General features: G+C 34.7%; 1 protein-coding gene across 1 annotated transcript; it reads right to left on the bottom strand.

The window, feature by feature from the left end:
* Positions 1 to 2513: 2513 nt before the first annotated feature.
* LOC132544919 (probable C-mannosyltransferase DPY19L1) lies at positions 2514 to 24730 on the bottom strand. Its single transcript, XM_060208583.1, has 22 exons — positions 24577 to 24730; positions 23374 to 23398; positions 22963 to 23050; positions 22337 to 22474; positions 21710 to 21830; positions 21170 to 21263; positions 20516 to 20573; positions 19844 to 19935; positions 19430 to 19502; positions 18549 to 18653; positions 18031 to 18117; positions 17570 to 17626; positions 17330 to 17410; positions 13275 to 13376; positions 12924 to 12995; positions 11791 to 11867; positions 11402 to 11429; positions 9878 to 9997; positions 8798 to 8972; positions 8377 to 8476; positions 7805 to 7930; positions 2514 to 7402 (listed from the first exon to the last, which is right to left on the bottom strand). Exons 1-22 carry the CDS (start codon positions 24728 to 24730, stop codon positions 7252 to 7254), a joined length of 2124 nt encoding a protein of 707 aa, XP_060064566.1. The 3' UTR covers positions 2514 to 7251.
* Between the last annotated feature and the right edge of the window lie 125 nt (positions 24731 to 24855).

Raw genomic sequence — 24855 nt, 5'->3', positions numbered from 1 at the left:
AGAAGAAAGACTTATGGAAAAGTACAAAAAGAATAAGACCATGTGTACCGGAAGAGTTAGTGTCTTCTGCTTCATCGACGACACTTGCCATTTTAACGTTGGTCAATCCAAGTAAGTAATGTCACGTTATCAAGTGAAAACAACGGAACCAACAGGCAAACTAACGACTATCAAAAAGGTTCACCTCCATATAGCAAAAAAAAAAAAAAATTCAGGTAGATCTCCATGATGTTAACATCCTTAACAGAATCACCAGAAAACTTCAGTAACATACTGTGTATTGATTTCGTTAAATGTAAAAAGAAAAGGTAAGTTGTCAATGGAGTCGGTGGTGATTTCTTATCACGGTAGAAGTACTCGATGAACAAGACAACCTCTATATACCTAAACGTGAAACCAGAAAGACTTGGCTAGGTATTTGTGATCGTTTAGATTAACATTCAACCAATCAAGGAGCACATTTTGTTTCATCAATATGTCAGTAATATACTAGGCGATCGTGCCACCAAATTCAAGGAAGTATTTGTTAGTCAGAAGCAACAAAATTACCATCATATCAACATAATCATAATCCAAACTCAAATTCATTAAAACATAAAAAAGAACAAAAAAAAAAAAAAAAAAATACACAGACACTCCGTAAAAGTACAAGGATAATAAGACCAGGTGTTCCGGGTGAGTAAACGTCTTCTTCTTCATCGACTACATTCGCCATGAAATCTTGGTCAATCCAAGTTAAGAAATGTCACTTTCTCAAATGAGAACACAGTGAAACTGATGAATACTCACCAAAAAACAACTTATAGGGACAAGATCTGTAATTAAGGGTAACGGACATTCATACACTGCACATGATCCTATATGACAGATGAATGCACCCGGTTTCATTCATTATCCTAATGTAAATGCAAGCAATAGTATGCTGTGGACACAGCCTTTTATAGATAAAGGGCAATAAGTCTGTTATTTAGATGTCGCAGGTCCTTTACCTTGGTACACGGCATATTGTTTTTGTACAGCCAATACATACTTCAAATTTCATTGTCCGTGTATAAATGTGAGCAAAGTTTTGATCTGAGGTCAAAAATTTAAACAAAGGACAATAACTCTGTAATTAAAAGATTGTGAGCCCCAACTTTTGTCCATCGCGCATTGTCTTAGTATGATCAATCTATAAATAGAAGCAAATTAAAGTTACAGTTGAAACAAGAAATTTTAACAAAGGGCAATAACTCTTTATTTGTTGGCCTTGACTTTGGTAAATTGCACATTGTCTTAGTAAAACCAATTTATACAGCAAGTTTCATTATTCCAATTTGAATGCAATTTTAAAAAGAATAATAATTCTGTAATTAAGGGGTTGTGGGCCTTTGATTACATAAACTGTACATCATCTTAGTATGACCAAAGTATACACAAAATTTCATGATCCTTGCTTTACTGTGGGCAGAATTATGCTTCAGACACAAAAAGATGGATGAAAAGACTGACATCCAGACAAAGCAGCAACTACACACTCCTCTGATAATGTCAGGAGTATAACAACAATTCCTTCTCTGCCTTATTCTTCTTGGCTCTCGACATACTTTTCAGCAGATTTTGCCATTGGCATCTAGCTCAAAGCTTGATACTCGAACTGCTGTCCACTTTCCTTTGAATAAAGAGTAAAACCCTAGTTCAAAGCTTAATACTTGTACTGCCATCCACTTTCCTTTGGATAGAGAGAAAAAACCTAGTTCAATGCTTAATACTTGTATTGTTGTCCACTTTCCTTTGGATAGAGAGAAAAAACATTTCATAACCAGAGAATGAAAATGCCTATGATAGGTTCATTAGTTTTAGGAATTTTCACACTCTCTGTTTCATTTATCTCCAACTTCTGGATTATTAGTTCAAAACTATTGTTTTTCACAAGCCACTTACAGACCCTTTCTGGTATTCTGTTCAACAGAGGGCTAAAGTGTTAAGATTAAGTTACCATAAAAGATAGAACATATCCAACTCTAGAAAATTTGATGATGTCATGACAGACTTCAACAGTCTGACCACTGTATACACAGTTATATCAACACCTCGTACTCAAAAGCATAAACACAAATACGCTATGACCCTATTTTACATTTTTAAAACCATTTATTTCATTCATGTTGTGTAAAATAAAACAAATCAAAAACAAACAAAACAAACGTTATGCAGTACAAATATACAGCAAACAAAACAATGGCAGTAACAGGCAGATCGTGTTATATAAATAATACCTACATAGCTTTAATATCATCACTGTGAACCTGTAAGTCTCCCATCACTAAGTATAATCATAACCTAAAAAACACTTTAGTAATTCATAACCTAAAGACACTTTAGTAATTCATAACCTAAAAACACTTTAGTAACTCATAACCTAAAAACACTTTAGTAATTCATAACCTAAAAACACTTTAGTAATTCATAACCTTAAAACACTTTAGTAATTCATAACCTAAAAACACTTTAGTAATTCATAACCTAAAACACTTTAGTAATTCATAACCTAAAAACACTTTAGTAACTCATAACCTAAAAACACTTTAGTAATTCATAACCTAAAAACACTTTAGTAATCAACTTTTTTCATTAATTCTAATATGTTGAGACGATTGAATTATTTTCATATTGCTTAACGTCCTATCAACGGTTATGGTTATCAATTAAGGTTACTTTAATGAGATTCTCAACTTTTGGATCGAGACAATGCAGGCTTTACAATGGCTATGTAACTTCATTCATGACTACTACTTTAACTTGTTATTATCCTGACCAAACAAAAACAGATTTTATGTGGATACCTATATCAACTAACAGAGGATGATAAACTAAATGTTACAGATGTAACACTGTACCAGTTATACCAAGGACTGATAACTTACATGTGAGTGACAATGTGCGATGTGTAAGTGACAATGTGCACACTTGTGTAACGTATTTATCTAACAAAAACAAACTAAAATGATAATTATCTCCATTCACTAATGTCAATATTTTTGTCTCCTGGGAGACGAAAAACATTATAAATAATGAAATATACATTTAACATATAGCAACCCTGTTATCACATCTCACTTGTGATAAAACTTAGCAGAATCGTGATTGAACACGGTTTAGTAACATAAATTGTGTTATGACAAAGATTAGAACTCATGGAGCTGAGACTGACAAATGTTTCTATTGCTTCTGTTGTGATGTCACCAGGTGTATTGTGATGTCACCAAAGAAAAATGAAATGAGCGAGAATAACACCATTTCTGATCTAATTTCATGCATGCTTGCAAAAGTATCTAGAAAGATAAGTGACAGAATCTTTCATTTGTTTCAATTTCATATCAAGTTTTAGTAAACTCCTCACCATATTTTTATTTATCTTAGTTTGAGTCTCATAATTATTACAAAAATCTCAAATGAAATGGAAACTCATACAATATACTCTATATGATGTATACTTTTTTAACTTTAATTATAGATTTGGTGATTGACAGTCAACATTATCTTTAATTACTCCTAGTTTTACTCTTGGTGTACCCTTTATTTTTTCAGACTTAGTATATACATGTATCAGGTTTGCAGATGAAGAATCATAACAGGGATATAGATATCTATTTGATTAATGTTACACATAGTACTGCAGAAAAGTTCTTATAAACTTATTCAGGTGTACATTTCTATTTTGCCTTTACAAAATAGGATCATTCTTACTATTTAAAAGAAACCTTTGTCTGGAAAAACAAAAAATGAATGGCAAACTACAAAACTTTGACTTATTCCAGGTGTACAGACAGGAAATGAATAATTAGATGAGACTATTTTTACTTCAAAGATGAGTCATTACATGTCCATCAACATCACTACATAAATAATAAGGAATTCTCAGACTTGGTCAAATATGTCATACATACAATTTTTACAAGAAATGATAACAGTCATTGCATAATTATGAGATACTTTTATCATCTTACACAGGCAGTCATTAATATCACTCACATCCTCGCAATTATATTGAGGTTTTGTTGTCGCAGATAAAATGAGCAACATTGGCACTAAGTTTCAGCAGTTAATCATTCAATGTCAGGATGAGAAATCAACACGTCCATAATAGGAACATGAATTTTGGACACAAGTCCATTAAATGTAAATATGGGCATTTAAATACATAACATCTTTGAATGTTTTCTTAAAATATTGGTACATGAAGTTATGGATATATATTAATAAAAAATTGTAAATGTATGAAAGCAAAACATATTTGTAATGAGAATAAATAAAATCTAAAATCATGACATCCTGGATTTCTTATGTTTATTTGCACATTTACAATATAAGCCTAAATAAAATTTGAGTCTAACACCTACAACCTCTTTCCAGGAATACCATCACAGTGATGAGAATGACTGAAAGGCATTTGTGATTTCTGAGAAAAAAACCTGATTCCAACGTGTAAAGATTTCTCATTAGATAGATTTTGTGGCAGTTGTAGGACCTGTTGGATGTTGAGAAGAGGTAATACTATATGGATACCACTGACTATATATCCAGCATGTCATACAGATATCACAACAGTCACATCTTACTGACCAATATAGAATACTAACATCCACAATTACAGATTTCTAGTCCGTTATTAGCTCTCAGGTGATAGACAAAGGTTTACTGCGTTAGCTGAGACCATCACTAACAATGAAATTACCTTGAATGCTTTATTTATGACTATGGGTACAATTGCCTTGCATATTTATCATATTATCAAAACAATAGTGAATAAAGTTGACTTAAAGAACCACCCTTACTCTAGTGTCTTTACATTACACTATGACATTCTTAACGGCCCGTCAACACATAAAAGGTCATTAGGGCCATCAACCAGTGAAAGACACAACGATCCAAAAGGACATAACATCAAACAAACTAAAAGGTATCTTAACACTAGTGTCTACATCACTAAACAGCTAAATGGTGTTAATTAAACTAATGCAAACCTCCAAACCAACATCTTATAAATTAAAACTACATGTACTGAAAGGTGAAATAATTGAAGCAAATAGAAAATATCAGATCTCCACAATTAGCTGTGTATCTGGTGTCATACTGTATGGTTAAACCTGTGTCATACTGTATGATTAGACCTGGTGTCATACTGTATGGTTAAACCTGGTGTCATACTGTATGGTTAAACCTTAAGTCTGGTAACCCAAAGGGCCTGTTGATGTAAAACTAATGTCATACAGTTCCGTTAAAGCTTAAGTTCAGTAAACCAAAGGTCCTGTAGCTGTAATACTGATGTCATACAGTATCGTTAAAGCTTATAAAAGCTTGTTTAAGCAAGGAACCTAGTGCATTAGTGATTTTTAGGTCACAAACATTTCACTGAATCTTCCTCTACTTTCATATTTCTTGTTTGAAGACACGTTATATCTAACTATACTACTCACAATTTGATAGGGATCACACCTAATAATTAACAAAATTTTCTTTTAAAATAAAATAATACGTATTCCTTATATTTGTTGATTTATATCTGTACCAAGGTCTATGTGTATCGGGTGTTTATGTGTTAAGTCACCTGTAACGCCTACACTTCACGTGTGCATGCACGAGCCTCCTACATGCAGATTGTCATCAATACCCAAGTGGCAGAATATCTCGCTTTTTGCTTTACATTTTGAATTTTAATGGTTTCAAAATGTCTCGACAGCAGGATAGAAGAGGTATAAGCACTTCAGATATGGACAGGGGCATTGGTATGATCCAGTCTGGTAGGTCACAAAGGGAGGTGGCCAATGACCTTGGTGTGCCCCAGAGTGTTGTGTCCCGTATGTGGAATCGTTACCAAAATTATGGAACTGTTTCCAGAAGACATGGTGGGGGTCGGGAAAGACTTACCTCGCAGTGTCAAGACCGCTATCTTGTTATTGCAGCTCGACGTCAAAGGTTCATCAACGCTACGTCACTACGTAATGACTTCCAGAATGCCACCGGAACTCGTATCTCCACACAAACTGTGAGAAATAGACTTCATGATGCTGATTTAAGGTCGCGCAGACCTGCTGTGAGAATTCCTTTGACGTTACGACATGTTCAAGCTAGACTTGCTTGGGTTCGTGATCATGTGAATTGGAACCTCCATGACTGGTCCCCCGTCTTTTTACAGACGAGTCTAGATTTTGCTTAGATTTCACTGACCGACGTGCCAGGGTGTGGCGACTACCAAATGAGAGGTTCCATGCCGCTAACGTTTCCCAACATGACCAATACTGTGGTGGATCTGTTATGGTTTGGGGTGGCATTAGCATGCAAGGCAAGATCGACCTTCATCTGTTCCTTACTGGCAGTTTGACTGCACAGAGGTACTGTGACGAAGTCCTGGACGTGTACGTCAGGCCTTATGCTGGTGCTATAGGTCCGGAATTCATTCTTATGGACGATAATGTGCGGCCACACAGAGCTTGTGTGACTGAACAGTATCTGGAAAGGGAAACAATTGAGAGGATGGTTTGGCCAGCCCAATCTCCAGATCTCAATCCTATAGAAAACGTGTGGGACATGCTTCAGAAGGCTGTTTCGGCGAGAAACATCCAACCTAGAATGCATCAGGAACTCTAGTCGCTGATTGGACAAGTATTCCCCAAAACCGGATATGAGACTTGATCAGAAGCATGCGCCACCGCTGCCAGAGCATAATTGATGCTCGAGGACGTTATACTCGATACTGTATTTTTCACTGAATGACACTGTTTTGTAGGACTTAATTTTTCGCCCCTTTTGTCGTAATTTGCGATTTTCTGGGTATCTGTGTACAATGAGCATTGAAGCAAATTAATACTGTTATTCTTCGCTTGGTGTTGTTATATCTTCATCTTATAATGCCGAAATATGTATAAATAGAACTGTAGAATATATTCTTAAAATAGATACCGTTATACATTAAATAAATAAGTGATCCCTATCAAATTGTGAGTAGTATATATTGCATAACTACCTAATTCCATACCACTCAATACTTACAGAACTTCATCTTGTTACACACATCCCTACTACCAGTATTTATGACACTAGAAAAAGAGGTCAAAGCTTTTCAATTGAGAACTCAGAAGAGAGGAAAAATTGCAGAATGTAAACAACTTTTTTACATGGATGAAATGTTCCCAATCCCCCAACGCCACACTGACTGGACTGTATTCGTCCTGATTATGCCTTGTTCAGTCTGTGTGAGCCTTACTAATGTTACGTTAATTTTAGTACTTGATACACACTGTTCCTAAACACTCTTTTGAAGTGAGGTTCAGAATTGAATAGAAGTTTCTGACATAATGGCTGCTTTCCTCGATTCACCTCATCTTCAATGTCCCAGATTTCTGGCATAGAACATCCCACGCTACAACAAAAGAGGACAGTCAAATATAAGACAACAAATACACCATGATGCATAAAAGACCATTAAGCAAATGTGAGACCCTCCTTCATTTATTCTCCATCATACACACCATTCCAAAATATATGAACACCATGTAAAAACAAAAAAGACTTTCCAAGAAAAAAATATTGTCTAACCTCATTATATCAAGTTATCTGATTTAAGTGAGTTCGAAAGTTTAGTGTGAAATTTGGCTGGGGTCGGTGAAGTTATATGAGTTCAAGATAATGAGGTTCGACAGTATTTCTGAAGGATTTGGAGGGTCGAAATGGTTTATGTAGAGAAGGTTTCTTCACATTCAAAATGGTTAACTAAAGAGAAAATGTAATTAATCTAGACCTTGTAAAACTATTAGTTACGTACCCTGACCGTCTATTACACCAAGATTCCTCCAGAATGGCGTATTGAACCTTTCGTTTCTTTAGAATCTTTTTCACTTCTTCAGCAGGTTTTCTACTGTACATAGTATAAACGTCCTTTGTCCTCTCCCTAAAAACAAACAACACACTGCTGAGCCAAAGATATTATAATTCAAAACATATACTATATACTGGTAAATAAACAAAGTTATTTTTCTGTCATCACATGGTACTGTTCATTATCACTTGACATTCATCAAAAAATAAAGAAAAGATCAACATGCACTTAAAGTCTAATATAAACTTAAATCTACCATTGATATACATCTTGTTGATAAAGAGGCAAAACAGACCAAAGTTACACTGCGATGAATGTTTCTTTGTATACAGTATATACAACGTACCTGTCACTACTCTCCTAGTATTCCCACAGATTGTTGATAGTGATAACAAATAGCATTACACAAGCTATACCGAAAGTTGTCAAAATTCTTACACTGTACTATATTCATGAACAAGTCCAGTACTTTGACATAGAAAAAATAAAAAAATCCTCTTACAGATGCTAAAACTCACCGTAATCCAGCGTCCTCATAGTGAGGGTGGTTGATGATTGGTCGGCCTGTACACAGTTTAACAGTTGCCATTGTTGGCATAGGACCAGCAAATACAGCACCTGTAGTCATAAAATAGTCATTGATATCAGGACACAGAACTGGCAAATATAGCATCTGTGCTCATATAGTAGACATAAATATTGGGACACAGGACCAGCAAATATAGCATCTATAGTCATGTAGTAGTCACTGATATCAGGGCTAACAAATCACATTCAAAGACAACATCATCATGATCTTAAAGAGCAACATTAGAATAAAACAGAAATCATCAAATCAATTATCTTAATTTAGTATTTTTCAGATATTCAATCAAAACTTCTTAACCAAGGACTTAACACTGGAAGCAAGAAGAGATCGTAACTGTAAAGCTTACTTACGTTTTGGTGTTTTAGCCTGAATCCATTCCACCAGTTCCTCTAACGGGTAGTTACTGTATTCTCCCATAATGCTCCACTGGTGTTGTAGGTTTTGGATTCCCTGCACACTCATGCCTGCCAACACCAGAACCACAATCGCCAGCTGTCTCTCTCTACTGCCGATCCAACTGAACAACTGTAATAATAACACAGGACTCCTCTAAATACTGTGAACAAACATATTTAACTTATTTTAGCACTTTTCACACAGGCAGTATCGCACTTGAATATGATTGCACTAATTACAGATTTTATGTGTTGATTATCTAAATAATTATTGTCCATGTGCAAATGTATTATTGCATTAATTTACCTAAAAGCAACAATGCACTAGATATTTATTGTACCAAATTAATCATGTGAATCAATATCCAAAAGATAAAACTGCAAAATGAAAAAATTAGAATTAAAACAAGGAAATAGTTTAATACCTGTTACGCATGTCTTTAACTATTTATAGCATCCGACTAGGATCTCACATAAATTTCAACTTTATTTGACATGTATGAAACAAGTTCATCACTTTTATTTCTTTTCTCAGATCTTCTGGAGAGGTACAACGAAGATCATGCAGTAAATTATATAAATGTCGTGTAAAATGAAAGCTTAGATATTTTGTAAAAACAGCTTATCATCAAACTATTTTGAAAGTATTTTAGTTTTCCATTGGATTTCATTATAAACTAGTTTGACTGTAGATAGGTGCTTACTAGTATGTTATAAATACGATCTTAAATGAGTTTTTATTCAACATAAGATTTTATGAAACAAGTCTTGGAAATTCTTGAGCCCTGTCAAGCAAAAACTGATACATCCAAGATGATTTTCATAAAATTTTGTATGAAATGAAAACATATAGAATATACTCTATTCATTATATAAGTCAGAAAAGTACATGTCCTTTAAGAAATAGCAGATAAGCACTAAAAGGAATCAATTTAATGTTCCTAGATACAGTTATTGAAAGAGTAAATTATCTATACAGTGTAAAGTTTAACACAGACACTACAATTCCCTAGAGTTTTATACAAAGTGAGGTACCTGTCGTGAGGCTAAAAGTGAGGTCATGAGGCACATATGGGGGGTCCAGAACAGCTTCAGTCGCATGATAAGAATGGCCATGGCTGTGAAGGCTAACAGTTGGAACAGGTGATACACCAGCTGTAAGATAAATTACATGTCAGGTCATGGTGTGTTATATTTACTTACCATTTTCCTTATTTTACAACTATGGTATAACCCACTCCTTGATCTTTTCATTCTAAACTAAATCTGTCTGAAGGCTCATGAAATGTACACCAGCCTTTTATTTCAAGCAGTAAAGTGTTACCTTAGACTATTTAACCTTGACTGATGAACACAAAAAGCTTGAATTGGTGTAGAATTTGTATGGTATGTGGTGTGAATATGAACTACTGTAAAGTTGTTAATTTTTCGAGAGGGATTCATTTTCGATGAATTGTGTGTACTCTAAATCCACAAATTTATATGTCCATAACATGATGAACAGATAAAAGTTAACATTGATGACAGAATTAGTGAATTTGTGAGCAAAGCCTATAATAAAGTGACAACAAAAATAAATATTTCAGAAAAACCATAAAATCTGAGGTCCACAAAAACAAATGTTTTCACAGAACATGTTGTTAAAGTCATGAAAAATCTTGTGCACAAGCTTTATTTCCAAACTAGTCCAAGGTGACCTTTGCTGTAACCTTTCACCATTAGATTTGACCCATGACCACCAAAAGCTAATTAGATGTAGAACTTGATGACGTTATGTTCTAGAGAGAATACAAAATAAATATGTTCAGGGATCCATGAGATATCTGATACACAGTTTTGGCATACACAGAGAGATGCACAAACCATGATTACCAGCCGTTTCCCTCCTTAAAGAAGTGGAAGTGGGGTAAAATAATGATCAAATGAGGATAAGTCAACACAGGAAGGTAAGGGACAGTCTTAGTAGACCAGGTATATATACCAACTACACTGAATCATCAGTTTTGGGTTACCAAGTTACCATGGAGTTGTAGAAAATTATTTTTATGTCCAAGTAAGACTGAACAAAAAATATTTCCTGTTTCCAGTAACCCTGCCCACCCTAAACTTTCTAAGGCAGTTTTCAAAGAAGCACTTTTAAAGTCAAGGTCTCTCTCCTATATAAACTATACAGAATCATTTATTAAAATTATTTTTTGTCTTACAGCAAAAATAAAACATAGTTTTCAGATATATGTTTGACCTTGCATCTGTTCTATTATATAACCTATTGACGTGTGATCAAACAACATAGTTACATGACCAAGTATCCATGACCTTTGACCTCCTAACAGGGATAATCCTCTCATTAAGGTCAACAGGTATGTTAGGATATGCTTATCCTTCACAGCATGGTTTTCTCTACTGACAAATTCTTCAGGGATAGGTAAATGGACAGAGTTAGACATTAGAGAATGAAAGCCCCTAGGGATGAAAACGCTATTTCAACCTGTTGGGAGGGGATCACAAGGACACAAAAAAAAGCAAATTGTGATGACATGGCAGAGAAAAGACACTTACCTCAGCATGTGGCTTGCCCCTATGCTGACTGAAAAGGAAGACGACCTCCATTACAAAATGAGATATGTCATTCATGATCAGTCAAAGAGTATTCCTTCAAATCAATTATGATCTCTATCTTAACTATAAAGACTGATTAACTTTGTGTTTTCTCTTTAGTAAATAATAGGTCATTAAAATATGGTAATGTTTAGTCCTCAAAACAGATATCTACGACATCATTCATCTCTATTATCAGATTACATTAGATCTAGACTATCACAAGAGTTTTAGTAATATTTTTATCTCCCAGTCGTAACCCAACCTAAAAACCTACGATAACTGGTCAAACATATTATTATCATTATACAATTGTTAAGTAAATCATTCAACTCTGATCCGTCACAAACCTTTCATTCTCCTCCTCGCCATCGTCAGAACCACTATTTGTATCGCTAGTCCACACTTTATATTCTCTTTTCAGTAACTGAAACAAACAAAACATGTCATTAAACTAAAACAAGGTCAAAAGTCATCACAAATAATTTAGTAGAATTATCCTTAAAATTGAAAGCTTTATTTATGTTTGGCTGGAAAGTTTAAAATGTTAACCTGATCATAAGATATTTCACTTGATTATTTTCACCTTGTCAAGGATCAAGCCCAGGGAGTGCTTCCTTACCCATGTACTACTGCATGGACCATAAATCAAACATCTGTGACAAGTATCGCAAATCTCGATGGAAATCTCATCCTTGTCAGATTTTAGAACATGTTTGGTCAGAATACAACCTTGGTGTCATTACACTTATGACAGGGTTGTTCTGTGATGAGCTACTACACATTGTGTAAACCAACATTATACATTGTGTAGGGTAACATTATATATTGTGTAGGGTAACATTATACATTGTGTAGGGTAACATTATACATTGTATAGGGTAACATTATACATTGTGCAGGGTAACATTATACATTGTCTAGGGTAACATTATACATTGTGCAGGGTAACATTATACATTGTGTAGGGTAACATTATACATTGTCTAGGGTAACATTATACATTGTCTAGGGTAACATTACACATTGTCTAGGGTAACATTATACATTGTGTAGGGTAACATCATACATTGTGTAGGGTAACATTATACACTGTGTAGGGTAACATTATACATTGTGCAGGGTAACATTATACATTGTATAGGGTAACATTATACATTGTGTAGGGTAACATTATACATTGTGTAGGGTAACATTATACATTGTGTAGGGTAACATTATACATTGTGTAGGGTAACATTATACATTGTGTAGGGTAACATTATACATTGTGTAGGGTAACATTATACATTGTATAGGGTAACATTATACATTGTGCAGGGTAACATTATACATTGTCTAGGGTAACATTATACATTGTGTAGGGTAACATTATACATTGTCTAGGGTAACATTATACATTGTCTAGGGTAACATCATGTATTGCACAATGTGACAGTTTACTGAGATTTTAATTGAACTGTAACAGTATAATTGTTGTTACCTGGAATACTACAGTCAATACAGCTACACCCACTGAAGGAGCCAATAAGGTCTTCAGAACTTTCCAAGGTGTCTGGAAAAACGAAAATTGAAAAATATTTAAAATCATGCCTGGAATGGTCTTGTAATTTAAATATGAACTATTCAATCTCTGGTAATAGGTACAGCATAGGTCTCTTTCAAGTACTAAACAGCTTACTGGTAAACCTAGTGATTGGTTTAATTATATATAATGATCACATAATTTGTTGATATTAGACACAATATGTTAGTTATGAAAACACCAGTTGTCACAAGAGATACAAAAGAAGATGTGAGATTTGATACTGACACTAACAAACTAACAAATTACCTCTGCTTCCATGAAGTCAAACTCCTTTGCACAGGTATACAACATTGTGTGGAAATTCTTGAAGTTTGAGAATTTACTTCGGAATATATCTCCTATGTGTGCCTAAAATCAATACCAAAACGAAAAGGTTTACAGTATTTATCAATAATTAAGAAACAATTTCTTTCTTTTTTTTTTGGGTGGGGGTGGGGGGTTCAACGTTACATTACATCCACAGTAAATTATGATGATGGCTTATTTTATCACCTTTTTTTTTGGGTGGGGGTGGGGGGTTCAATGTTACATTTCATCCCCAGTAAATTTGATGATGGCTTATTTTATCACCTTTTTTTTTGGGTGGGGGTGGGGGGTTCAACGTTACATTTCATCCCCAGTAAATTTGATGATGGCTTATTTTATCACCTTTTTTTTTGGGTGGGGGTGGGGGGTTCAACGTTACATTTCATCCCCAGTAAATTTGATGATGGCTTATTTTATCACCTTTTTTTTTGGGTGGGGGTGGGGGGTTCAATGTTACATTTCATCCCCAGTAAATTTGATGATGGCTTATTTTATCACCTTTTTTTTTGGGTGGGGGTGGGGGGTTCAATGTTACATTTCATCCCCAGTAAATTTGATGATGGCTTATTTTATCACCTTTTTTTTTGGGTGGGGGTGGGGGGTTCAATGTTACATTTCATCCCCAGTAAATTTGATGATGGCTTATTTTATCACCTTTTTTTTTGGGTGGGGGTGGGGGGTTCAATGTTACATTTCATCCCCAGTAAATTTGATGATGGCTTATTTTATCACCTTTTTTTTTGGGTGGGGGTGGGGGGTTCAATGTTACATTTCATCCCCAGTAAATTTGATGATGGCTTATTTTATCACCTTTTTTTTTGGGTGGGGGTGGGGGGTTCAATGTTACATTTCATCCCCAGTAAATTTGATGATGGCTTATTTTATCACCTTTTTTTTTGGGTGGGGGTGGGGGGTTCAATGTTACATTTCATCCCCAGTAAATTTGATGATGGCTTATTTTATCACCTTTTTTTTTGGGTGGGGGTGGGGGGTTCAATGTTACATTTCATCCCCAGTAAATTTGATGATGGCTTATTTTATCACCTTTTTTTTTGGGTGGGGGTGGGGGGTTCAATGTTACATTTCATCCCCAGTAAATTTGATGATGGCTTATTTTATCACCTTTTTTTTTGGGTGGGGGTGGGGGGTTCAATGTTACATTTCATCCCCAGTAAATTTGATGATGGCTTATTTTATCACCTTTTTTTTTGGTGGGGGTGGGGGGTTCAATGTTACATTTCATCCCCAGTAAATTTGATGATGGCTTATTTTATCACCTTTTTTTTTGGGTGGGGGTGGGGGGTTCAATGTTACATTTCATCCCCAGTAAATTTGATGATGGCTTATTTTATCACCTTTTTTTTTGGGTGGGGGTGGGGGGTTCAATGTTACATTTCATCCCCAGTAAATTTGATGATGGCTTATTTTATCACCTTTTTTTTTGGGTGGGGGTGGGGGGTTCAATGTTACATTTCATCCCCAGTAAATTTGATGATGGCTTATTTTATCACCTTTTTTTTTGGGTGGGGGTGGGGGGTTCAATGTTACATTTCATCCCCAGTAAATTTGATGATGGCTTATTTTATCACCTTTTTTTTTGGGTGGGGGTGGGGGGTTCAATGTTACATTTCATCCCCAGTAAATTTGATGATGGCTTATTTTATCACCTTTTTTTTTGGGTGGGGGTGGGGGGTTCAATGTTACATTTCATCCCCAGTAAATTTGATGATGGCTTATTTTATCACCTTTTTTTTTGGGTGGGGGTGGGGGGTTCAATGTTACATTTCATCCCCAGTAAATTTGATGATGGCTTATTTTATCACCTTTTTTTTTGGGTGGGGGTGGGGGGTTCAATGTTACATTTCATCCCCAGTAAATTTGATGATGGCTTATTTTATCACCTTTTTTTTTGGGTGGGGGTGGGGGGTTCAATGTTACATTTCATCCCCAGTAAATTTGATGATGGCTTATTTTATCACCTTTTTTTTTGGGTGGGGGTGGGGGGTTCAATGTTACATTTCATCCCCAGTAAATTTGATGATGGCTTATTTTATCACCTTTTTTTTTGGGTGGGGGTGGGGGGTTCAAAGTTACATTTCATCCCCAGTAAATTTGATGATGGCTTATTTTATCACCTTTTTTTTTGGGTGGGGGTGGGGGGTTCAATGTTACATTTCATCCCCAGTAAATTTGATGATGGCTTATTTTATCACCTTTTTTTTTGGGTGGGGGTGGGGGGTTCAATGTTACATTTCATCCCCAGTAAATTTGATGATGGCTTATTTTATCACCTTTTTTTTTGGGTGGGGGTGGGGGGTTCAATGTTACATTTCATCCCCAGTAAATTTGATGATGGCTTATTTTATCACCTTTTATTTTGGGGGGGGGTGGGGGGTACAATGTTACATTTCAACCCCAGTAAATTTGATGATGGCTTATTTTATCACCTTTTTTTTTGGGTGGGGGTGGGGGGTTCAATGTTACATTTCATCCCCAGTAAATTTGATGATGGCTTATTTTATCACCTTTTTTTTTGGGTGGGGGTGGGGGGTTCAATGTTACATTTCATCCCCAGTAAATTTGATGATGGCTTATTTTATCACCTTTTTTTTTGGGTGGGGGTGGGGGGTTCATGTTACATTTCATCCCCAGTAAATTTGATGATGGCTTATTTTATCACCTTTTTTTTTGGGTGGGGGTGGGGGGAACAACTTAACAATTAAAACCCAGTAAATTTGATGATGGCTTATTTTATCACCTTTTTTTTTGGGTGGGGGTGGGGGGTTAAATGTTACATTACATCCCAAGTAAATTTGATGTTGGCTTATTTTATCACCTTTTTTTTTGGGTGGGGGTGGGGGGTTCAATGTTACATTTCATCCCCAGTAAATTTGATGATGGCTTATTTTATCACCTTTTTTTTTGGGTGGGGGTGGGGGGTTCAATGTTACATTTCATCCCCAGTAAATTTGATGATGGCTTATTTTATCACCTTTTTTTTTGGGTGGGGGTGGGGGGTTCAATGTTACATTTCATCCCCAGTAAATTTGATGATGGCTTATTTTATCACCTTTTTTTTTGGGTGGGGGTGGGGGGTTCAATGTTACATTTCATCCCCAGTAAATTTGATGATGGCTTATTTTATCACCTTTTTTTTTGGGTGGGGGTGGGGGGTACAATGTTACATTTCATCCCCAGTAAATTTGATGATGGCTTATTTTATCACCTTTTTAAAACGTATGAACTCCAGTCAAAAAGTTGACAATACATAACCAGTAAATTTGATGATGGCTTATTTTATCACCTTTTTTTTTGGGTGGGGGTGGGGGGTTCAATCCCCAGTAAATTTGATGATGGCTTATTTTATCACCTTTTTTTTTGGGTGGGGGTGGGGGGTTCAATGTTACATTTCATCCCCAGTAAATTTGATGATGGCTTATTTTATCACCTTTTTTTTTGGGTGGGGGTGGGGGGTTCAATGTTACATTTCATCCCCAGTAAATTTGATGATGGCTTATTTTATCACCTTTTTTTTTGGGTGGGGGTGGGGGGTTCAATGTTACATTTCATCCCCAGTTTTGATGATGGCTTATTTTATGTTACATTTTTCATCCCCAGTAAATTTCATCCCCAGTAAATTTGATGATGGCTTATTTTATCACCTTTTAATAGAATGTTTGCTTATTTTCATTAGGTATTAATACTGTCACTATTGGGCAGTAATATATCTACCATGGCAAAGTATTGCATAAAAATCCTTAGTATCCTACTGGTACACATGCATCTAATGGGACATCCATGGAAAGTTGACTGACCTGATAACATTAAATCAAAATGTACATGGATTATATCGCCTAAACAAACTATTTTAAAGACCCATATCAAAGGTCAATGACAAGGCTAGAGTAACCTGAGAATAAGACAAGCGTTGGAATTCATTAATACTAACCAATCATGTCAAATCACCATCAGTCTAGTAAACAATGTCGACTTACATCATCTGCTGTACTGAAAAGTCTAGACAGGGCTATCTTCAGTCCAACAGTACCCAGAATCAGCAGGACACCTTGTGTAGCCTGTGGATGTAAAATGGTTATTACATCAGGAGGAAACAAGGAACAGTCATGGTTAGTTAACAGGCAAATCAATTTTTTTTAACAATTGGTCCATTTTTTAAATACATGGATTTCTATTAAGCGTCCTTTTACAAAATTTTATATTATCTACAAACTTACCAGTATTAAAACTTTGTAATTCAGCTTCTCAAGATGTGACTCCAAGATAACGACAACCTACAAACACCAACAGGAAATATTACGTTATTCTAGAGAAAATTAAATATCTTTTTCTTAAACATAAATATATATTGCATGTCCTATTAAAGCTTGTTTCAATATATCATCACAGTGAAAAAAAATAAATGTCTGTAAGGCATGAATGCACTCTCTCCCACACATTGAAGTATCACTTGATGAATATGCAGAAATTGTCAAAAGTGACTTTTGACCCTTTAACTGTGACTGATGACGATCTTAATATGACTAGGTTTAGATCTTGATTTTAGGATTGGGGTAAATATCATCCAAATCTGTTGATAGGTTCACAAGATATGACATTGCTTTGGAACAGGATATGATGTGACAGGAAGTAACACATGAACATGGTTAACACCATATAATCCCTAAAAATAACTTACCATGACTGTTATAACGCAAGATGTGAAAAAAGATGTTAAAAGCATCTCATTCCCAAATAAAGCAATGAAACTACAGAGAAGTCCAGTCTGAAATGGAACAAAATTCTGTAAGCATACAAATACTACTAGGTTTTCAGTGATTAACATAAATTATTTTTTTTACTTTGGGAGGCTTCATATAAACATTGAATCCCTGTTTACATTTATTACTGGGAAAAAGCCAAATGGTTTGTTTAATGATTCAGAATTAAAACCTAAACCAATGTACAAAAGAAAGTCAGGTTTATCAAAGAAACAGAACCAAGTACAACAAAACTTCTGTCTGTCTGAGCATATCAATGGCTGCCATACATCTATATACTTTCGCTTGCATGTCACACAGATTGATTAAGTCTCACTCCTTGTCAGTTTTCCTTTAACAGTATCTTCAGTGAATAAAACAAATATATCAACTGTACAACTCACCAGCTGACTTATCATAATGACCTTGACCTTATGTGAACCAATGTACAACTCACCAGCTGACCCATCATAATGACCTTGACCTTATGTGAACCAATGTAACCAAGGGCGTACGTAGCAAACACAGCCAAAGTTTGAGTAAGGAGTGCAAACTGGGCAAACTAAAAGAAAAAAGAAAATATTAAAATTCTCACAAACATTTATTTACCTTTTTATTATCAAAGATGGGAAATAAAAACAAAGACTTATTTTAGACACTCATATATCAAAGTACTGCAAAAAAAAAATAAAGAATGAAGCAAGTATATACACAATGTCATGTAAAAAAGTTCTGATTCCACAAACTCATGTATTTTTTTCATTCTTTTTATATAATTATCGAGGTAGCACTTTCTTAACTTTTTATGTTAACAGTTTGTTTATGGCTCTGCCTTTGTTCTATTAATGAATTCTAATTAAAGATTATTTTACTATGGTTGTTTTCAAGTCAGTAGTTTTACATGAAGGAAAAACTACAGGGACAGATCAGAACCAATGGTAAAATTCCAAAATCTGGCACATCACGCATTTTGATGGTACTAGATAAACTGTTTCAAAAGTACCTGTTTCTATTTTAACTTATCTGCATAAGTCGGGGCCAGAACACTCATGCATTGTGAGAAATATAATGTTTATACAGCATTGGTGAAAACCAAATCCATTGACATTTTGTTAATTGTTTTATATCTAACAGAGACTCTCAACTGAAAAATGCTAAATCTTTGGCTCTGCCTAACAGCGAAATAACGCTTTGCCAATGGAATTGATTCCATTAGCAGGTAATGAGAACACAACCTAATTCAAATAAGTAAATACCAGCTGAAAATTGTAAAATAACATCAATGAATTTATAGCAAGTCATTGTAAAGATAGAATGTCACAAAGATAGAACACCAACCTGCCAAGACAACATGAAGCACACAGTGATGAGGGCAATAAGGCCGCTGTATCGGTAACTTGGAATACGTAATCTGAAAATTCATGAGAACTATTATATAACTTTTCACTTAAAAAGTATTAAAGATTTAAATAGCAAAACAACATTGCATGAAGTGATATTTTGTCATTTCATACAGCACACACATGGAGACATTTTAAAGTCATATAATCTGTAAACCTAAAACATAATAACAGTGATGACAGTTTATGTAGGACATGAGTTTAGTTCGTATGAATTACTAGCTTGTCAGATAGTGTCCTTGTGATATAACCATTTTACATCCACAGTCAACACTAATCAGTAAAATGAGAAGGTCTTAAACACTTAAAAATAGTGATTTAAAAACAATTTTTCATCTAAAATCACCCTTACTTAATAATATGTGTTACGAGCAGCATTTGGATGACCAGGAATGGGTAGGCGAAGCTTTCTCTCAGGGGTGGTGTCCACATACATCTGGTGCACTATAACAAAACCAAAAAAAAAAAACATGAAATATACAACACCTTTAACCTTGTCACCAACCAAATCTTATATGGGAAGGGAATATTTTGAGAAACCAGAAATTTCTGAAAAACATATGCATCACATTCCAATATTTCTGTTGAATTTATGAATTGATATGCATCTTTAAAGGAAGGTATACATTAATGCACTTTATTTGGGCTTTTCTAAATAAGATAGATATTGTCAAAATGTGGTGGATATACCTCAACTCCTCCAGGAGTTACGATCACTTACAGAGTAAAGTAAGTGATCACAATGCCAGGATTTTGAGGATGACCTTGACATCAGTAACACTAGTAACACTATGTTCAATGTTTTCATTCCAGGCAATAGACAATGAATACTTAATTATGTCTTAATAAATAATGAATTTCTTACAAAAGTTTAAGTATCATGACATCAGCAAATGAGGAATAAAATATATCACATGATTCATTAACTCTTGTATAACCAACTTACATCTGTACACATCTCATGATTCAACGTTTACTTCACCGAGATTTTATACCTCATGTGAAATTATCAGGGACAACTTACCTCCCCATGGTTGTAGAAATAGCTAGCAACAGTCAACACTCCTCCAAAAACACTACCACTAAAACAGCAATTCATTGTATTCAATCAGTCAATTTTCCCAGCAAAGCTGACATAAGCACACATCAAAATTTATTACGAACAAAAATCCAGAACGTAGGTGGATCGATAAAATGTTTAACTTATCTCCGGAACAATAAAACACTTTTCGATAGTTGACTTTCTCTTAGTTACTACCAGTTCAAAGACAAGAAACAATCTCACACATTTATTTCGTTTGGTAGTGTTCACTGAACAACTACTTGAATCCTTAAACAATCCATGGCTCATAGAGATTTTTTCTGACAACATTTAAGCTGTTCTAAAATGTTTTTGAAATAGATATCTTCTGGTTTCCAGGTCAATTTTTTTCTGACAACATGTTTGTAATTTTCTAGCTTCTGTGTACCTGAGGTAGCAAAAAGAATAAAACTTACAGTATTTATTTGAATTAGTTTTTTCAAATCATATAGCATTAAAAACAACACAGCAAAAACTTCCAACATTTTGCCATCATAAAACATTTTTTCAGTACTCCCTCTGACCTAAACTTACTCAGGAAACATGTACTACCAGTGATGCTGTCAAGACAATCAAAATCAAACAATTTTTACTTACCTCAAGTAGGTACCAAAGAGGAAGAACACACTCATCATTACTCCATTGAGAAAAAACACATTTTCTATGTAGAAATAGGATGGTTCTCCTAGACCTGAACCAACAAAAGAAAACTATTTAATATTCTGACACTGGTTTTATGGTCTATCTTATCTTTATCATGTTATCTGCTGTCTTTATCTTCCAATAAAAGCCCAGACTTGTCTGTCTATTTAATGTATTGTATACTATTATGTACATCATAATCTAACTGATGATGATACAGTGTACATTCACAGCTCTGTACAGATATACACCAGTAATAATTCAGTATACCTTCATAGCTCTGTACAGATATACACCAGTAATAATTCAGTATACCTTCATAGCTCTGTACAGATATACACCAGTAATAATTCAGTGTACCTTCATAGCTCTGTACAGATATACACCAGTAATAATTCAGTGTACCTTCATAGCTCTGTACAGATATACACCAGTAATAATTCAGTGTACATTCACAGCTCTGTACAGATATACACCAGTAATAATTCACTATACCTTCACAGCTCTGTACAGGTGTTTTCCCTTCTCCCCGGTTCACAGTCCAGCACTGTTTAGTAGGTTTATTCAGACCAGTCCAGAAACTCTCATAAGCCCGATATCCTATTGCCAAAACAGCCTGTAGTAAAAACAAGATTAAAGTTAGAGTACAGGTAAAATACACATTTTATGTGAAAAGACAATGAGAGAAGACAGTATCTTCCTCAAAACCCTTAAATATATTATATTTACAGCAGTTAACTCCATTGGTTACAAACCAATTCAAGTACAAGGAGTATCAATGTGACATAGATTTCTTTAAAGGGATGGCTAGAGGAGCATACAGTTCTTACAACAATTATCTCCCTGTGTAACACTCACAGTCAAGAACACAGTGAGTACATCAATTAGACATGGAATTCTTTCTAAAGAGATAATGAAAAGAACATGTCACTCTCTCTCTAAGTAACAAAAAAACCCAATGTACTGACAGTTATCCCCCTTAGTTAAACACATGACAAAGGACATAGAGTATCACAGTGACATGGACATGTAAAGTCACAATGACAGAACACAACATCTCCATAGTTACCAACAATGACAAACTAAAATAATGATGAATAGATATGACCAGAACACAGTTACCTCTGGGTACAAATTGAATCGTTTCAGTGTGTTGATCGTGAGTGGATACTCTGTGATGTTGTCATACATAATCTTATTCAGTCCTTTTTGATATGTCTTGGTTTCTATCATAGTCTTGTAGTAGGAGTAATACAGTCCCTGGAAGGAAACAAATAACACAAATATCAAAATGAATGGTGATAAAAGAAGACCGAGGTAAATACTATAGTGGTGTAAAAGGATTGTTAATGCACAGCAAGACCATGGTTCACACCTGAGACCCTTCCAACTCTAGACAGTTGCACTACCTATTCTGGTTGGTTGGTTACTGACAAATCAAAATGGTGTTTTCCATTTTTTTCTTGGGTAAAATGCCAATGAAGCAAATGTTGAGTAATTGGGACACTGGTATGATGTCAAGTTTAATAGCATAGAACACATCATCAAAGGTTACACTTTTACATTGGGATAATTTTCTTTTCTTATTCTTTAAATGGTTTCCCATATAATATAATAAATATTTAATTTGTATGACAACATACCAATTTTCTGTCATACACATGTATTATCATATTAAACAGAAAAAACATTAAATGTCCTCTAATTCTTATAAACAGGTATTTGTTGACATACTGGTACCTTCTTACCATTTCAGTACGAAAAGCAAGCTCTCTCTCCAGAGTGGACAGATGTGAAAAATGACGATCCCTCTCAAACATCCCTGCTAAATGATTTCTGTCAATGATAATCACATCAAATATCATAAAAGAGGTAAAATGACTTCAGCACAAAATTGTAAACTCAGATTAAAGATCTGAAATAGATCAAAAATCTTCAAGATAAGTCTCAAATTTGTTTTCGTGTTTGTAGTAATTACAAATAAACACTGTTCTCTTACATCACCAAAGTCTTGTAACAGAATGCATTGTCATGCTTCATTGTACAGTTATCTCCAGCAATAATCACTGTACAACTTTAACAGTATGTTATATAGATATTTAATTTTTCTCAGATCTGAAGAATATAATTGTTTTAATGTTTATAAATACTTTCTTTACCTGTGTGCAACTCCAATGACTGCAGCTGAAAGTATAAAATACAGAAAAGATCATTACCACTAACATATGTTCAACTTCATTTCTACATTTTTTTCTGACTGAAGCATCAGAAAATTATATCAGGTAGTCTGATTACAATAAGACTCACCTGACAAATGCGACTCACCTGACAAATGCTTGAACACTGCTTTGATCTGAATACTTATCAATGACATAGTTGTTGTTGCCTATTAGGCAGTAAGTTATTAACAATTGGTGTAATGGCTGATATCAATGGAAGTTAGAACCTATGCTAGAACACCTCATTAAAATATTCAAATGTGTACAATGTTGTTGTGATGTCATTTTATATACCGGTAATCATATTTGTACCTCTTCCACACAAAATCCACCAAAGATTTATTTTAAGTCAATATCGTTGTAGAATTATACAAGATATATTACTTCATTTTCTTTATAGATTGGACCATGAAATCAGGAATCAGTATGCATTTCTATGGGGGAAATGCAAAATAATGAAGTATGCAAACTTTTCAGCAACTGGCCTTTATTTTGATGGTTGTCACATGCAAGGTTGGCTGTGCAGTCGTCTGCTTCAATTCAGATTTCAGATTAACGCCGCTTTGTTTGAGAGCTTATTAAGAGGTAGAAAAGTGTTTACATCCCACAAAGTTATTGTCAATCATCAGTGGACAAATCGGGTGTTTTGTGGAATGAGAACCGAAATAAAATAAGTGTTCAAGTACAGTTCCCGTTCGAGCACCGGTCAGGTCAGTCTAAATTTTGATGAACAGAACGTTATAATAATTGATAAGTTAAAGAATATATACCATGAAACAAAGAAAACTTAATCTTTGAAAAGGAAGTGAATATTTTTTCATCATCATTTCTAATTTACTATATGTATATAGGTGACACTAAAATGGATGTTTGCATTTCAAAGGCGACGAATCTTAATTGAATTAGAAAATTACGGAATGACAAATATAATATGTTGTATTATATTAAATGCGATGTACAGATCACGGAAAAGTTTAAATCGTGAGCGAATTTACAGACTTTTCCCTTGGAAAGTTATCGACACTTTTGCACTTAACACGGGACTGTATATACGACGCATATATGGATGCACGCATGCTAGGCTCAATATTTATTTTTATTCAAAACAACAAGACCGAGATAATCTCAGTCGTGTAACTTTACCGAAAAACAGGATAAGTGAAAGATATGACAGCGGAATCCCTTCCACTTCTGTGACCTCTTGGCTCTTATCATCTTGTCGCTTTGCTCCTTTTTTCTTCGTTTGGTTTTGACTATTATTGTTGGCGTTTTGTGCATTTCTTTTCCTCGGCGCCATGTTTGTTGTTGCCGGTGTGTCACGGAACCGGAAATACAAAATTATTATAATCAAATTAAGGTGATTGAAATATTATATTCAGTTATGTATTTTTATAAACTAGTTAAAACCGAAATTAAGGGAAG

This window comes from Ylistrum balloti, unplaced genomic scaffold (genome assembly GCF_031769215.1).
Source record: "Ylistrum balloti isolate Yb309-2 unplaced genomic scaffold, AGI_CSIRO_Ybal_v1 Utg369592, whole genome shotgun sequence".
Classification (NCBI taxonomy): domain Eukaryota; kingdom Metazoa; phylum Mollusca; class Bivalvia; order Pectinida; family Pectinidae; genus Ylistrum; species Ylistrum balloti.
The sequence above is the reverse complement of the archived record's forward strand: the minus strand, read 5'-3'. Positions and strand labels throughout refer to the sequence as shown.